Source organism: Harpia harpyja, chromosome 10, assembly GCF_026419915.1.
Source record: "Harpia harpyja isolate bHarHar1 chromosome 10, bHarHar1 primary haplotype, whole genome shotgun sequence".
Taxonomy (NCBI): Eukaryota; Metazoa; Chordata; class Aves; order Accipitriformes; family Accipitridae; genus Harpia; species Harpia harpyja.
The window spans coordinates 40,277,263-40,295,704 of record NC_068949.1 but is presented as its reverse complement, the minus strand read 5'-3'; the positions used below and the strand labels follow the sequence as shown (position 1 = coordinate 40,295,704).

The 18,442-nt window shown below is 43.5% G+C and overlaps 1 protein-coding gene across 1 annotated transcript; it reads right to left on the bottom strand.

Moving 5' to 3' along the window:
• Positions 1–500: 500 nt before the first annotated feature.
• On the bottom strand, positions 501–18,229 carry BAG3 (BAG cochaperone 3). The gene is made up of 4 exons (XM_052799144.1): positions 17,992–18,229; positions 5,990–6,346; positions 3,476–3,856; positions 501–1,814 (listed from the first exon to the last, which is right to left on the bottom strand). The coding sequence occupies exons 1-4, from the start codon at positions 18,166–18,168 to the stop codon at positions 1,041–1,043; spliced, it is 1,689 nt and encodes a 562-aa protein (XP_052655104.1). The 5' UTR covers positions 18,169–18,229; the 3' UTR covers positions 501–1,040.
• Positions 18,230–18,442: the final 213 nt, after the last annotated feature.

Sequence of the window (18,442 nt, the reverse complement as noted above, 5' to 3'; positions counted from 1 at the left end):
AAGAGTAAGTTGCTAATCACTTAGAACAACCACTAAGTATTGCTTAAACTGTTCACAAAATGAGAGGACTACCTCTTAATCATATTAGCTCTATGAATACAAGGTGTGTTAGGCTGGAAATTCAGTAGTTGTTAATAAAAGACTAATGACTTTGCAGAACAAGTTAAGATGCTGTAAAGTAAATTTCTGTAACACAATAGCAGTAGATATGGATTTCTTAATGTTATAAACACTTCTGCTAAATGGTGACTCCCACAGCGGGGGGGGGGGGGCGAAGGAAGTGCTAAGCCAAATTCTTTCCTCAATCCACATATGTGATACAGCAATGACAGTAAAAGGAAGCAAGTGAATGGAGAATGGCACATTTTGGTCTTGGTGAGAAAGCAGCTGTCAGACTTTAACTACAATGGTGTACTAAAAGAAATCTCCATGTTTAGAAGAGTGTATTTGAGACCAATTACCACCCTTACATTTCCAGCTTATAAAACCACAAGACTAAATTAGGCTTCTATATTATTTTATTTCCCTCTTAAAATATAGCATCGAAGTCCTGCACACATATAAATATCCCTACATTTTCTTACACACTTTCTATCCATCATTACTTAAAGTGCCCAACTGTGAACATTAAAAATAAAAACATTACTGTTAAGAGTGGCTATACTTATAGAAGGACTGGTATTCTGACAATGCAGGCCACTGATTTTACAAAAATCACCTGCAAAAGAATACACCCTAAACAACACGCATCAATATTAACCCTGAAGTATTTGTTTTGGTTTTTTTTCCACTCAGCTGATCTAAAAGTGATTACGGTACAGGGTTTATTTTTGAAACATGTCTTTTACATAGTGTAAGAATAAAGGATAAATGCATTACTTTCTAACTCCCTCCTTCCCCCACAAAGTGTTTACTGTGTCCCAAGCTGCTATGTTGATTAAAAACCAGTTGAAAAGAGCTCTGGAAATGCATGCAACTTAAAATTCACTTAAACACACTTTAAGTTATAAAGTCTGAGAGATTTTAATTTCAGCACGTGGCTACGGTTCAGTTGGATTATTAGATGTGTTTGTCGTGGTGGCGAGATTGGTAAACACTTCTTCCTTAGTTTCAGGCTGAGGTCTTTCCATTTTGGTTTCCTCTTTAGCATCTTTATTACTGGTATCTCCCTTGCTCTTGACTACCACAGGTTCAATCTCCATGATTTCCTGTGGTGGCTTAGGCTCTGGCAAATTTGGCTGAAGTCCATCAACTTGAACAGGTTCTGGGACATCTTCTGCTTTCTGTTCAAGTCTTTCCAAAATGTTCTGGACCTTCCTTACACCATCTCTCCTGGCCTGGCGCACATCCGCACGACCCTCAGGGTCCACTGAGTCTAGAGCTAGCAACTCTTTGGTCAAATACTCTTCAATCATCAAGTATTTTTTGTCAGTTTTCTTGCCTTCAAAGGAGTCGACTGCCTGCTCAAGCATTTGTACTTTCTCCAGAATTGCCTCCACTTTCAAAACACCAGGATGCTTTTGAGGTTCTCCTGTTTCCACCGTCTTCGGTGTCGCCGCTTCTTCAGGAGGAGGCCTTTCCTGTGGAGGAACAATCTTAGCTGGGCAGGGAATCTTTTTATCAGCTTTCTCTGCCATGGCTGGAGGCTTCTGGGGTGGTAGTTTAGGATCTGGTTCCTGGTGGGTGACCTGAATTGGGATACATTGTGATGGCACTTCAGTTTCAGGTGGTGGGACTGCCTTGTTTTCAGGTTTGATTTCAGGCGGTGGGGATGGTCTTGGTGGCTCTTGAGGTGGGACTTGTTGCTGAGAAACCTGGTGAGCAAGGCAAGTTTGTGTTGAGACACAATGAACAATGCTCCTTATTTCCTTCTAAAGAAGAAAGAACCTAACATCCAATTTTCTGTACTTCTAAAGTGCAATTTTTGCACATGCCAGACAATTAATCTTTCCTGTGCATTGCTGAATTTTACCATTTTAAAATAGAAAAAAAAGCACTGTGCTAAAGAGTTCAGTTATTGTTTTCAAGCTATTGCTTGCACCAATTGACTCTCAAAAGACATTAAACTTCAACCCACCAAACCCTGCCCATGCTCACTAAGATCAGCCCTACAAGCAGTTTTATAAGATAGGACCTTAGAACAAAGCCCTCACCTGACATAAGTCAGTAAGATTTGTTGCAGCCAGCTGACTGCAGCAGTGTCAAGATTTCATCCTCAGCATGTCACTAACTGAGAGCTGGTGTTTCTTGAAATGCCAACTACTTGCTGAGTTTTAATCACATTTTAGGCTATTCTCATCCCATTCATGTTTTCAGGACACTCTTTTTTGCTAGTGCTTATTTTTACTGATTTTATCTTTAGAGTACTTACATGCAGAGGTTACTATGTCAATCTTATTACCCTGTAGCGATTAGAGACGATGCCTAGGATTACTACAGATCTAACAGTCCTCAAATCAGAAATCTCTTGAAATTTGAGATTAGTTTTGAAATCTTAGCAGAAAACTGGAACTCAAGAGATCTGTATTTTCCTTCCCCTGCCAGCCCCTTGTTTGTGCACATAGACAGTGATTTTGGAAAGGTACTAGATCAACTCTCGTGGATTTAGATGGCTGAAGTAAAATACCTAATTTTGTATTTAAACCAAATAAGTAAATGGCCTGCACTGACAATCTGTTACTGCTTTACCCATTAAATATAAAATTTTATTAGGGAGGTCAAATTCTCACCCATAAAAATAAATTAGCTTTATAACCTAGAATATGCCATTGAATCTTAAGTCTTCATGGTTTTGTCCTAGCACCTCGGTTTTCAAAAATACTAGCCTAATTCTGCTCCTGTCATTTTCAATGGGAAATCTCTCCAGAGAGAAAATCAAGGCTTGTTTTTATACATAGCCCCTTCCGCACACTCACAGTTGTCAAATTCCCCGTAGTCTTTAACTGTAGTTTTACTAAGAATTTTAATATGGAAAAAATGTTCAATGAGCAACATGTTCTATGAGCAAGAACATGCTTCATGTAGGAAGAATAACAAGCTCCAAGACTAGATTTTGCTGATCCTCTTTCTTCATAACTAAAATTAATTTGTGCATCTGATGCTATCCTAAATGGTTCTGAGACATCAATGAGGTGTGTTTACATAGATGCCACAAATCCCATGGACCTGATTTTCCTCTCACAAACATAATGCAACATCAGTGACCTCAGTATAATTACACCAAATTATACTCTGATGAGAGGAAAATCAAATCGTGTGTTAAATCATATTTCAGTGATCCAAAGACTCCATAATCCTGATAGGTGGAAAGGCAACTTGCTGCTAATATTATCTCAGTATCTCCCAGTTTGTTTAAATCCGGAAATGGAGACTGCTTTACGTGCTTTCATGTACCTGTTAGTACAAGCTAATTTTTCAGCTCTAGCCACACTGAACAAAATACCTGGCAGGTAATTCCCTTCGCCATTCTACATACCTGGGGTCTGTCTACGACTGTCTGCACTCTGATGGGAGCTGGGGGCTGCATCTGGGTGGTAACTCTGGCCGGTGAACTTTCACGGCTCGATGAGCCTCTCTGAGACACTCTGAAGGGAGACTGCGCTCGTGTTGTCTTAGGCTCCCTCTCATCTGGTTGAATTCTGTGAAACACTGGTTGGTGGGCTTGGTATTCACTCTGCTGGGCAGGGTAGTGTGTCTTCTGTGCCTGATGGTAGACTTGCGTTGGTTGCCGTTGGATATTTTCATGGATCACGGGAATTGGAATATAACCGCGAGGAAGCTGATGGCCTCCTGCGTTGGGTCTGCCAGAGGACTGAGGGGAAACCGTTGGAGAATCAGAAGCTCCAGGAGATTGAGGCTGCCATGAAAACAAAATCTATTATTAAATTTTAACCATTTTGTGCTCACAGTACTTTTCATTTCCAAAGAGAAAACAAGGAGATGGCCATAGAAACTGAACTCATATTTCCGTCATGCACGGGATCCACTTCCTTGTTTTTTTGGCCAAGGGCCTCACTAGACAAACCACAGAAGTTGAGAGCGCATCATTATAGCAAGTAGAAACCTGAGCTACAGCATTCCCAGCCCTCAAATAAGCAGGGAGTGGATACTCAGTCAGAATGTTTGCTGCTTTTGCATAGCTGTTCCTGTCTAAACCTGTTAAATTTGAGGTAAAATAAAGTTAAGCAAACAAATTATATGCTGGAGACAAAAAACAAACCCCTAACAGAGGCACACATTTAGACTTCTGATTCTGGTCACACTAATAGATTTTGTTTGGTTTGCTTTTTAAATCACGTAATTAATTTGGTAGGAGGCTATGGCAATGCACATATGGCTAATGCCCCCTTTTCCCTCCTAAGACCTTCTAACACCTCAGCCCCTTGGCACCAGCAACAAGAGCTGCACTAGCTTAGACCTGCTGTTAGCAGAAGCAAGCATCAGGCTCGCTGCAGAATCTAGTTTCTGGCGTGTTCCATGTTGTAGGGCTGTAGTTTGGGGAAAGGCAGTTTGCTCACAGCTCCCTCCCACCTCCTGCTATGCCAATCCATCATCTCACCTACTTTGCACCAACTCTAGCAGCTGTCAGGCTATTCTCTGACCAGTTTCACTCACTAAGAGGAAGAAACTGATTTCCTGATGGGTTTGTTACACAGCTCAGTGAAAGGCCAGGTCAGACTGGAGCTGGCAGAGGAGAGGGCAGGACGACACAGCCAGAAGACAAGAGAAGGGCAGGCAAGGCAAGGCAGGAAGGGGACCAAGACCCCTCTTTTGATGCTGGTGAACCGCTCAGCTGCCCGTGAAACAGCAACCTTAATAAATAAGTAAATGCTAGTTTGTATCATGGTACCCATCGCCGCCACTACTGGTGGCCTTGTTGACATAGGGTTTAAAGGCACAATCACAGGCTCTGGTCAGTCGATACCCACACTGCACTGCCTAAGTTTGTAACAGTAAGTTCTGAGGTCCTCAGTAGTTATCTCAGAGGACTGCATTCAGTAAGAGGCACAGGAGACATGTTCCTGAAGCCACTCTGTGTACAAAGCTGTACGGTGTTGGGAGACGAAAAGCCAAGCCCTTTGTCCTGGTACTGCATGGACAAGGCATTATTAGTCAAGACAGCTGAGAAACCTGCTAACAGAATTTTAATTATGTTGTTCAGACTCTGAACAGGTTTCAGAGAAAGCCACCACTGCTGAATTACAGACCTGATGATATATTTTCAGCTTGGTGAAGGCTGAATTTCCTGCTCACCTTATTTGAATAAAAATGAGGTTGATAATTCCATATATTACCAGAATACCAATTCTTCTAATTCTCTAGAGAGAACAGGCAAACCAAAATCCCACTTTCTGAGACAAAGCAAGCAGGGTGATTTTTTTTTTTTTTTTTTAAAAAAGAAGTTCATAGTTTGGAAGTATTTTAACATGCCACTGAATGACAAAAATACTTTACAATTCACTTTTAAAGCTGTATATATGTAAATCTATACAGTTAATACAACTGAAGTATTGAATTGGAAAGCAAAGATCACAGCAGTACAACTTATAAAATGGTCTGGGCTGTTAGCTAACTGGCCACTTCATTTTTTTTCCTCTCCCGCTTTGTTCACTTCAGTTTCTGACTCATGGTGCAGAACACAAGAGACTTACCTGTATCCTCCGTTTCTGGTGGAACCAGAATAAACCCTAAAACAACCCTCCCCTGCTGCAGGACCTGCGCGGCTCAGAGGCTCCCTTTCTGCAGAAGCCATTTACATGCATTTGTTTCTGCAGAATCATTCCAGAATGAAAGCGGGCGATGCTAAAAACATTACGTATTTATGCTGCCGTGACTGTGCACTTTTGCATTTTAATACTCTGGAAGTATTGGGAAAATGTAATCCTGTGGCAAGTTCGGCTTTCTGAAGGATAAACTACCCGTGTGACATTCAGGTCATAAATGCTGCGAAGACCAATGCAAACACACCCCAGCAACACTGACAAGTTACCTCGGGTCCGTGTGTGGCCGGCGCTTGGGCTGCTGCAGCTGCCGTTGTCTGTCCACATTGTTTATCTGTCTGAGAAGCCTCCGTCGGTCCCCGTGGAGGGGACTCAGGGCCGACATAGGCCCCCCTTAGAGGTGGCTGTGCCTGCACCGTGGTAGGCACGGCTTCTGTCTTGTATCGCTGCACACCAGGCTGCGGAGCAGAAAAGCACGGGTGCTGCTGTCTGCCATCGATGCCCTCGTGGATGACGGGAATAGGGATATAACCAGCCCGGAGCTTGGGGTATCCCATGTTTCCTTCTCTTGCTTGTGGCTGCTTGGGGCTATCACGAGATGGACCATTTGCTGATGACTGGCCTTCCTAGAAGTTAAAAACATCACATAGCACTTGCTGGTAGCTCAGCTCAGTACACCTAGTGACAAAAAGCTGCCCTACAGGTCTGTCCTAAAAGCAGTATCAGCTGTGTATCAGAAGTTCAGACCCTCTTGGGTTCATGCAGGGCAGCTAATAGCAGGTGTTAACACTCCAGATCTGCAGGCAAGAGAAGAGTAAGCTAAAAAAAATCTGCTTGTGTATGAGTCCTTCACCCTCACTTCTCACAAATACCAGCTTAAGGCTTTGAAATACCTGTCTAATTACAACAGGGTTTCTGATTTTGCATGTAGCACTTGCATTTAGCCACCAGCCCACCCCCCCTCAGATGGAGCTCCTCCAATTCAAACAAGTGCCTGTGGGACCGGAGACATTTCCTTAGCACCTCTCAGAACCCACCCAGTGCTATAGATAACATCTGACAAAAAACTTTCAGGGAAGCCTAATCCCATCAGAAGCACGAGGTTTGCTGGTGGTGTTCTTCCCACTGGCTACCTAAAGAGTTACTAATGCTGCATACTGAGGGATATATTCACTTTCACCTACGGGAGGATCCAGGTCAGTAAATATCAGAGGAGAGAGAAGGGGGCGACAGGATAGCATAACAAAGAGGAAAACACTGAAATGCAAGAAAAAATAAATCCCTGCATTGTCTGAGTATGCTCACTGGACAATGTCAAAGCTCTGGCAAGGGTGGAAGTGGTTTGTACTAAGAGCCCTCACAAGTCCTCTAGTAAGTTCTTCCTGCATCGGTCGTTCTATTTTGAGGCCCTGCGAGGGCCAAGTTCCAGATGTATCTCTAAGTCAGATCATATAACAAGCACCTCTGTCATTCAGAGGGTAATGTCATTATTCAGTAAGAGGAGAATTTAATAAGGGGACATATGGTGCAAGTGTTGGAAACCCTATTTTTAAAGAGGTGTTTAAGCTGCGAAAATATGTAATGTCACTTCTGTACACATTAATGTACTAATTCATTAAGAATTAACTTTTCTACCAACCAGATTTTGAGTGTTCTTCCTATGTGACAGTATCCCCTTAAAAAGTAATTTCTGAGAATTTCTGTGAGCAATGATACTGCAGAGAATAAAGGCTATGATTTAGGTAAGCTAATAAAGATAACAAGTACTGAAAGGAACAAGTTCAAAGTCAGAGGCCCTGATGTTGCCCTTCCTTTTACTCATTAAAAAAACCCTTCACAAACAAAGGAAAAATTCTGAAAGAGGCATAGAGGAGAGCCAGGCCTAGAAAGTTCGCACAGAGAAGTAATTTGAAGTTGGCTTTTCCAGTTGCAGAACAAGGATGATCTCATGCCAAGGTCTGCACTGGGATCCACCGGTGACAGATGAGTCATTTTAAACTCACCATACCAGGAAACCACACTCCTCTGCTGAACACAGAGCGTCTAGGGGCTTCAGGACCCCGAGGACCAACAAGCATTTGCCAGTTCACCTTCTACCAGCATAACCCTGAAACTGCAGTGCTCCCGGCAGCTATCTCTCCTGGGATCTGGAGGGACATGCAGTTATGCCAGCAAACTGCATTCACCGGAAAATAAATTTGAGGTGCGCTCAGCTAGCAACAATGCGAGGCTGCGTCAGAGCCAAATGTCTGCCGGGCGAGCGGAGCCGAGCAGGCTGCCGGGCAGGGAGGGAAACCGATGATTCGACAGTCGGAAGAAGCACCTTGCCGCTCGCTCCACGCCGACTCGATGCATTCTGCACCCAGCGTACACCAGCTGCTCGCACAGTCTCCCCGACACGGAGGGAGCAGGCAGCGGGCTGCGGGTGTAACCGGAGAGTTCACAGCCAGCCACCCCACCTACAGGCACGGCTCCCACGGCTATAAAAAGGAGATTCACTCACTTGCAGCATTGTCAGACTCCCTGCGGGAAGGGTCGGTGCTGGGGAGGGTTTAGGAGCTGGGTGGGCCAGCAGCACCTACAGATGCCTTGACACGAGAAGGCTCTCGGCCACAGGTGCTCCACTCCACCCGAGTGTACAACAGATCTGCCCTAAAGGATTAGTTGCCCGCTCCTCTCTCTCAGCATTTTAGGGGCCTGCAATGTTTTGAACTGCTCCATCTGGGGATAAGACCTTAAATCTTCTGGAGTAATCCACAACGATACATCATTGCCAACGCTCCAACAAGGACAGCATCCCACCCCCCTCACCCTCCATGAACCCCCTCCTAGAAGTCTGACCATGGGCTTCCCCTCCCTTGTCTTCATTTTCAGACCCTTGAGGCTGCCCTTGTTTTGAACTGTCTTAGCAATTTGAGAAATCTGCCGCTGCAACTTAAGCCCTGGTAAGGAATACTAAAGCAGCAGCCCAAAACCAAAGAAAAATCAGGTTGGACTGCTTTTTCAAACCACTCAGTTTAGATCTGAAGTGAAACTTCTAGCAAGTTTAATACTTTTTTTTTTTAATGGAAACACTGGGCCCTCTTGAAGAACCACATCATAAACTATACTCTCATAATTTGTCATTTATTCTTACAGCTTCAGACAACCTGTGCTGCTCCTGTGGAAAGTTAGTATTTCAAGTTGGTCCTTTGTTCCAGCCTTTTTTTCCCCTGTAGTCAGGTCTGCTAACCACAGAGGAATTTTTGTGTGTGTGTGTGTCTTAACAGTGCAGTCATACTGGAGCAGTCCTCAATAAAGGAACAAATGCAGCATCCCTTTTTTTTTTTTTTTTCCCCACCACCAGTAACTCTGAGGCAGAGAGATCAGATGTAGGAAAAGTGCTCTCATCACAACTGCTCTTCCTGATCCACATTGTTCTCTTCAATTAATATTTAACTCTATAAACAGTTGCTTATGTTAGCCAGTTTGTAATACCGCATCCTCAACATTGCTGCTTCTTTCCTATTCCCTTTCTTCCCACCGTTTCATATGTCCATGAACATGCACAATCCATGTACTTTGAAACACCCTGCACTGAGGAACAACACTGCAGGACCATGACCGAACATTAAAGAGGCCTTGGGTTCAGGTAGATGGCTGCAAGTGGTTTGTGTTTGTTTTTAGTGAGAATCCACCACTACAGTGAGTGCATGCAGATCCCAATACCCCCATTGTCAGGCTTTTGGCCAAAGCAGTTCTGTTTTGTGCAAGGGAGCCTGTGTTTCCAGCCTGGACAAACAGGTTCTGGAAGACTGCAGGAGAAGCTCAGGTGTGCCTGGGAACACTGTATCAAGGGGGGAGGAATGGAATTGAGCTCTGAAAAACTCTTGCGGTAATGCTACGGAGAAGAGATTCATGGATTCCTTCTGAACGCTTTCCTAAATTTCACAGGACAGCCAGCTGGGAGACCAAAACCTGCCATTTTTGGTTTTATTTGCCTTCTGTCAAACACAGTTCTTGCTCGTTATAGTAACAAGCATGTTTTCTGAAAAAGCTCAGAGCTCACATTTAACACAATCTGCACAGAGATATGACCAATAAATGAATGACAAGCATTAGTCCATCATCCTTCCCAGTTCAAGTATAAAAAACAGGAACCCAACTCAGATTTCAGCACTAAAAACTTCAGTAAATTTCTCCTGCCCTCACCTAAAGAAACAAGTTCTTTGGCAATAAAATTGAGAGTAATTATAAGCAACAGAATATTGATGAATTTTCCTCTAAGTAGCAGGGCTGACCATCAGCACTGCAGGAATCCCCGTGATCTGTGATCACACACTTATTTCATATTTGAGAGACAGAATCCCCAAAAAGAAGGGAGCACAAAAGTGCAAAAAACTCCCTTGAGCAGCCCAGAAATTTTAACGACAGTCCTGGCCTACACTTCAGGTACATTTCAGAAACACCACCAGAAACTCAGACCTGATCCACCATTTCAGGAGGCACTGAGCAAGTGTAAAGGAGTCATCATTGCCAGTCAAACGAGAGAAAAAAAAAATGCACTGCTGTGTTTTGAACAAGCTGCGAGTGGGACAACCGAGCCATCCCGGGAGATCTGCTCAGGAGGAATGACAGCACTCCCACCTCTCGGGACCAGGACATGTGTTTCTGTTGTGAGGCCATCACCATGATAAATAAAGGTGCAGCCAGCACAAGTTGTGCAACTGGAAAAAACACTTCATACCCCCACATCCTACTCTTGGCATCCCATGGGAAGGGCACCATCAGGAGTGACGCTAAAATCCTAAAACTTGCTCAGATTTTAAGCAAGTTCTGACACTGTGTGCCACTGGAATTAAAAAAGTGACAGCAGGAGAAAAAACATAACCTTGCAACAAAACTCCCAGTACAGCTGTACTATCTATCTGGAGCGGATAATGGCGTAACTCCTTATGTGCCCCAGTGACTGCTCAAGTGTTATTCCAGACTGAAACACAGAAACCTGCAAATTCAGTCACCGCCGATGTTAGCAAATTGCCATTGCAGTCATCCAGATGGCTGTACCAATAGAATTAAATTCATCACAGTATTCTGTATGCATGCTAGATTACTTGAATAGTTGTATCAAAACTGGAATCCCCCTTTTGAGACTGCTTGCATAATACATTTTTCATTCTTCTTATACTAAAATGGTCTACAGAAGTTAAAAAGCAAGTTTTGCTGCCATCACAGTCTTGCATTTTTCTTGACCTGTACTAATATTATTTGTTGTACAGTAAATTTGAGTCCTCTAAAGCATGTATGTATTATATACACATGTAGCACCCCTGTAGCTCTTGCAGAGCAGCAGTGCAAATATTTAAATTGTACTTGTTTTGTAAATATTATCTAGCAAAGGAACGCAAATTTTATGAACATTACCAAGAGATGAAATATCTCTTTCTGTATGCAAACAGAAGGTCTACTGACTTCAGTATGCTTCTGAACTTTTAAGCTGCTGCTGTAAAGAGTATCAGGCAAATAAAAAGTATTTTGGTTGCTCAAATGACTGGGAAAATGCCAGTACCTGACAAAATCTGACTTAAGAGCATACTTCCCATGATTTTAAGCCCAGATCCTATATATTTAGAAAGAAGGGAGTAGTACAATCCTGTTCTTTCACAACAGAATACAACAATATAACTGAGTGACTGAGATACAACAACTAAGTTTTCTTTGCACATACACTCAAATCTATTTTTTCCTCAGAAATTGCCATGAATAACCAAAGCCAGTAGTACCTAATAGTCAAATCTAAGAATGACGTACCAAGTCTATTTATTAAAAACATATACCATTTTAAGTCAGGGAAAGGCAAAACTTTCACCATTAGAATTGGATTCCATACCTGCTTGTATTTTACTTTTGGCCAGACCCTTTTTTTTTTTTTCTTTCTCTGTTACACTAACTAGACAAATCAAAACTACTACACTAGCTTTGCTACTGATAGATATCAGCATATCCAAGTATTCCTTGTAACTTGACTAAAGTACTAAAAAGTTTCTCAACAGTGCTTTGTGTTAAAGCATATTAATAGTACAACATTACCATAAAGTATGTTTCATTAATACTTCCCAGAGTAGTATACAAGTGGGAAGGTGGAAAGTGATTTGCTCTCAGTGCTGACCTCTTAACTTCCTACTGCTGTGCTTCAGCCACTAAAGATTTTTACATTCTCACTCTTTTACTCACAATTTGTGCTTAAAAATATACACTGAGCACATAGGCATTTGAGCAAGATATCATTAGCTAATGACTGAAGAAAACCATGAATAAGCTTAGTCGCATGAGCTGTCTCAGTAGAGCTTCATGTCGGTCACATCATATAACCCATTTATACACCAAGCTGCTTTTGATGTTTTACTTGTTGAATGCTGAGTTTTATTTCCTAACATACACATGTGTAGGCAAATAGGCCTTTTGTTCTCTCTTGTAATTATCATGTTGTATTATGCAAGTATTCCATTAACATATGCTCTAACTGATGAAGTGCAATGATGTCATTAGAAATAAATAGACACTATTAAAGATTGAAGAAGAAATCTAGTCCTAAGCTTTCCAGAACACAGAGCCTTATTGGAGCAAATATGTTGGCTATCTTGCAGACCAATCTTGTTTCAGGAACTAAAACTGTTCTTTTTTGATCACTAATATGATTCTTTCTTAGGCTAAAATGCCTTGGCTCAGACATGACAACACTTGCCCTTTATGCCCAGGAGTGGAAGTTGGCCCATGCACAGAAAGCATCCGATGGGCCAAAATGAACATGTTCAAAGAAGCAATGACTGCTACAAAGAGCGCAGTGCTCTTAGAGAGCTCTGGTATCACCACCCATCCTGTCAGCTTTAATGGACAGGGTTAAAGAAAAGCCCTTTAGAGCGCTAACAGAAATATCCTTGTCAAGGGTGATGAGAATGACACACTTTATTCAGTTATTTCTGTTCACTGCCTGCTTACCCAAGAAGCAAGTGGTCAACCTGTTGCTTCCCTGCTATTAGCTGTGAGCCAGAAATTTGGAACATGGAAGAAAGTACAAGCCTCAAGAATTAGCACAACAAGAACAACAAAAAGGACAATAAGAAGCTAACAGTTGAAGAGTCAGCTATGAATTTCACATGTTATAGTCAGGGTCTACGTTTTCATCTAAATTTCATTTTGCACACAGCAGTTTTCCGACTTCACTTCCTTAAACAGCAATTTTCCAACACTATAAAAACACTTGCTACACTGCACCCTATTTATCAATTATAAGGCTTTGCCATCAACCCTAAAAACGTACTTTTGTGCTGCCTGACCTACCGGGCGATGTTAGAGAAGTCGCTTCACCACCCCGTGTCTCATTTCCCTGTCTGTAAAACCAAGAAGGAAAAATAAAAAAAAATACCCCCCCCCCAAATCAAACAGCTTCTGCAACTTATTTGAAGATACAGCCTTTTTTGCCTATAATTAAGTAATGTAATTTCTGTGAACAAGCTATTTCTTCTATTTTATATTTATATTTAACTTGGCATGAAGAAAGGGCATAGCTGCCACAGAAAAAGATGGGGACAGAGCTTACCTAGAAGGTGATAGTGCCTATATACCCCCAAGCATATTGGACTGTCACCTGCCTTATCATGGTTCAAGTCCTGCCTGTGTATATGTTGTGTTAAAAATATGATTCCTAGGTAAGAACGCTGCCACCTGGCACAAGTATTCTTCCTTTCTCCTTTAGATAAGAGGCACGCTGTGTCAGGAGTTACACAGAACCATGCAAAACTTTCCTTGCTTTTCCTCTTGCATGATTGCCCAGACACTGACGTGTTATTTCTAGCGTCATTTCTTTGTGTTCCCTTCTCTTATTTCCAATTTGATCCACCCCTTGTTTTCAGATTAGTTGGTATCTCCATAAATTAACTCCCTGCTTACCGTGTTCTATCAAGGGGGGCTTTAAATTTGAACTACAGAAAGCAGCTTCAGGGCATCTGGGCAAAGCCAGTACACAACCCTCCAAAAATCCCCTACTGATAATTTCACCACTCCTACATATTAAGCCTTTTATGTACAGTACCTTTTTAATCCAGTAACTAGTTTATTAACCTGACTGTGACAGAATGCACATCAGCATAAGTAATGTAAAAACCACTGCAGGTAATAGAGACTTAAATTGTTACCTAGTCTTACATTCCCTTCCACTGATGTGAACCACTGCAAAAGACACAGCAAGGCTGTATTGAACTTTCAATGCAATTTCTAATTTGGTCTACCAAGAATTTTTCAGTCAACTCGAACGTGAGAAGTCAGTGCTCAAAAATAAGTTCACTGCTAAAGAGATGGGAATTGAGTGACTTAAGACTTATTTTGGGGAAGCAAAGAGAAAAGAGATGCAACAGTCATGAAGGGTGAGGAGGGAAACTTGGGTGTAGTTAGTTGTTCCCCAAATACCAACAAAGCCATCAGTACAAGGGTAAAATGGCTGCTTCTTCCTTTGTTTAGACCTGTGCAGTCATTGTTGCAACCAATGAATATATCACTTTTATGACTGCTCCCAGACTTTGTGGCTGGCTGGTACAGCTTTTCTCAAACCTAAGGCATTAGTGAGCTATCGATCATTGTGGTATTAGTTCAGTGAAGCTCAGCACAGTCAATTCCTTTGGCCTATTTTTAGTTGCAGTATTTCCCATTGGGTTTACTGCATGTGGAAACAACATATGGAAGGGGCATCAATAAATACTTACACAAGCCTTGTTTCTGTTTTCTTCTTTAAACATAATCTATTTTTATCAACACTTTGGGGAACACCAAGTAAACAATCTAACATTATAAGACAACCCTGCAGAAAGTATGCTGAGCTGTGATGGCGTAACTTAACACAGAAAATACCAACAACAGATAAGCGTAAGAAATCAGTAATTCTACCAAAGAAAACATAGGAAGAAGAATGACATTGCGAGTAAACACTTTTTTAGTAAAAGTACGCATATACATTCTTCACGACATCAATTGTACCTTATTCTTTGAATGTCTTACTATTAACTAATTAGACACTTGGAAGAAAACCATTAGTCTACCAAGAGATTTTGTTAATAAATGTTTTTCAGTCATTTGCAAAGTCACGGCTTATCTCTCTCTGGAGTATGGTGTGAGATTTTCTGTTCTTTCTCAGGAAAGTCTCCCTAGTCCAGCCTTATACTGCAATGATTTCATACAAGTTACAGAGCTAAACATGCAGAGGAAGGACAGCCATTCTTCACGTGGGTACAAAAAGGCCAGACTGAATGAGGAAATAACAGAGCGCCATCTGAATTGATGAACACATCTAAAATATGTAGTTAAATGCAAAATCAAGGTCTGGTTCTGTTGATCTAAAATGGCTCTGTCATGGTTTAAAATTTTAGAAGAGCCATTTCTCATTTTACCTGATTATCTCTGACACAGTTTACTGCAGTCAGCATAGTCACACTGATGACAAGCCTAGAGTAAGTGAGAAGACCAAGACCAACTACTTGGAAAAAAAAAATGGGACTTCATTATTAATACTGTCTCAGCTATATTACTTAGCTATAAAAGCTCAGTTAGCTTTAGACCTGTGCTCCGTTCATTGTCCACTTAGTGCAATGCCTCATTTCATTGCCTAGGTCTCTTCAGAAAGAGAACAAATATTCAGAGAGAGAATATTGATGGACATAGTGTAAGGGTTATTTAAAGACCATCATAAAGGTGATAAAAAAATTGCTAGTTTCGCTGGCTGATTTCAATGAAAGCAAGGCAGCGATAAAGTCAGTACAAGCTTGATCTTTGTATAATCATCCTTGAAAAGGCCCATGAATTCTGACACATGCAGTCAGCTTTTGCAATTCTCAGATCACTTCTAAAAGCCCCAAGTTCTCATTTGAGCTAGACTGGGAATGAGGGAAATCAGAAAGCTGTTCATATCTAGTCTTTCTTTCTGCCAGTGCCTGTGATTTTGTTCTTCCTACCTGTTTAGGTAAAAAAAAAAGATCAAAGCATCTAATGCCTTCAAAAAATCACTGCTGGATTTCAAATTCTATGTCATTGGGTAATCTGTCTTTTCTGGCATTGTCTAGTTAAGAAAATATTATTTAGGAAGAGAAATACTTTCCTTGGGCTTGATTCTGAGATTCTTTTTCTAAGTAGTACCTGTCTTTGTGAAATACACTGGTACTTAACAAACAAACGATTTCAGAAGCTGTCCACTGATTCCAGCAGATATTCTTAACTCAAGGCTCTGACAAATGGCTGTATGAGATCAGTTACACACAACTTCTATCACCATAAACCGGAGGTTTTTTTCTTTGAACAATGTTAAACAGGAACTCCCCAAAGTCAGCAATTTTCCATATTCATCTCTGGAAGCTTTTCTCTCCCTCCCCATGAACGATCCCGAAGCATACACACATTGCCGCTTATAGTGAGCAGTAACAGATTCTCCTGTTTGGAAGAAAGTGTATCCCACAAAAGGCATTCAAAAGCAGGTACAACTTTTTCTATCTGTAATAACCCTTGCAAGTTGGCAGAAGAAGAGGCACTTTTCATTACCACAGATTTCACATCAGATAGGGGTGAAAATCTGTTTTGTTTCAGGCACCCACTCAAGCAGAGTACACTGATCCATCAGAGTACTTCAAAGCCTCTTTTCACACCATTATCAAAAGCAGCTTAAACGTGACTTTTCTGTTAAATGGGTTAGTTTCAAGTAGTATTTCCGTAACAAAAGCACACTTTTCCTCTCCAGTAGGTTTTATGGTTTATAAAACATACTATTTATTATTTTTATTGCCATAACAGCCAGTGTTAACAGGTGCCTCATTACAGCAGGAAGATGGTGCCTCCAAAAAGGAGTTAAAGCACTTCTTCCTATGCCAATATCAATATTCATATTATCGAATTACATTTTTTATGACCTCTTTGTATTATTACTAGAATTATGTCGCTTATTTATAGTTCCAATGAACTAGCCCTTAGGAAGTCGAAAAGGGGGTTAATCTGTGCTAGAAAAGCACGTCCCTTTCATTTCTTTTCAACACCAGGCTGATCTCCCACCCGGCTTTCAGTCGTGGTCTGCACCCACGAACTGGGCAATTACTATTTTAAGGAACATGAAGTTCTTAAAATAATAAAGACCGAGTGCTTTGATCCTCATGTTTTATGTAAGGCTATAGGAGAAGTTGTTGCAGCAGGCACGTTGGGAGATACACGTCGATGGCAGCCGGTACCTCCCAACTGCTGCATTTTTTTTTTTTTTTTTTTTTTTTCCACGGTCAGCACAGGCTCACACGCACTCGGGGGGCTCCGGGCAGCACTTTCTCTGCGCTCTCCCCAGCCCCGTGAGGCGGCTGCCGCCCCGGCCAGGGCGAGCGCTGCCGCCCCGCAGCAGCCGCCGGCCTCGGGCTCCCGGCCAGCCGCACGGCTCCGCGCCGGCTGCCCCCGCCTCTCCCGGCGCCGGCCACGGAGCTCCGCGCACGGGTACGTGGCCGAGCCCTCCCCCCCTCGCTTCGAGGCGGGGACCCCGGGCGGCCAAACCCAGCGCAAGCCGTTCCGCGGCGGGGCTGGGCTGGGGAGCCGGCAAGGCCGGCGTGCCCGGGGCGAAGCGGTGCTGCCACCCGGCAACTTCTACCGGGGCTCGAGTTTCCAGCACTTTCTGCCGACAGCCGTTGCACTGCGGGAATATCAGCGCGGGGCAAAGAGCTGCGTTCCCCGAAGGGGCTGTATTCTCCAAAACCGAGGGAATCTGACCCGACAGGGCCGTTCCTGAGGGCCCCGACAAAATCACAGCGGCTCTCCCCTCCGCGCCTCTCCTTCCATGGACATATTTGGACTAAGATACGGCTTTTCTCTGAGCATGCTTAAGAACAAAACCAGACCAGACAGCTACTGAGATACTTCTGTGACCAGCCAAAAAAAAATAAAAAGGGAAAACAAAACTTGACAAGTAAAAGTCCGGGCCGGGCTTCTTAATTTTTTTAAGGGCGTTCATTGTTTGGGCTGCTCACAGCTGAAAAATAAATCAAGGTTCCCGTCTTCCCTGGCAGGCCGGGTGGACTTAACCAACTTTAAATAAACATTACAGGGCCAAGGTATCAAATGATTTAATGCACAAAAAAGGGACTGCAGTGCGTCAGAGACAAAAGGCAGCTCCTGCCCTCACTGCATTGCCATGCGCTGGGGGGGGAAGCGCCCGGCGCCCCTCCAGCCCACCCCACCGGGACGGGACAGGGAGACCGGGGGGGGGGGGTACCACCCGCCGTACCTGCGCCGCCGCCGCCCGCAGGCGCGGGTCGCTCCAGGTGGTGGTGCGGCTGTTGTGATCCACGAAGAAGGGCCAGCCCGTCTGCGGGTCGATCTTGATTTCCCAGCCGGGGGGCAGCGGCTCGGCGCTGCCCTCCATCTGCGGCGGTGGCGGTGGGGAGTGCGCGGCGGCGCTCATGGCGGGCCGGGGCCGGGGCCGTGGCGAGTGCCCAGTGCCGGGCGGGGGCGCCGGACCGGCGGCTTTATCCGCCGCGGGGCCGGGGGGGGCGGAGGCGGCGGGGCTGGAACTGTCTGGAAACGGCGGCGCAGGGGGGGGGGGGCGGGGGGCGTCGGAGGAGGAGGGACGAGGGACGGGGGGAGGGACGCGGAGGAGAAGGAGGAGGAGGGACGCGGAGGAGCTGGCCGGCTGGAAACTTCTGGTTATCTCCAGCGCGGCTCGGCCGACCCTCGGG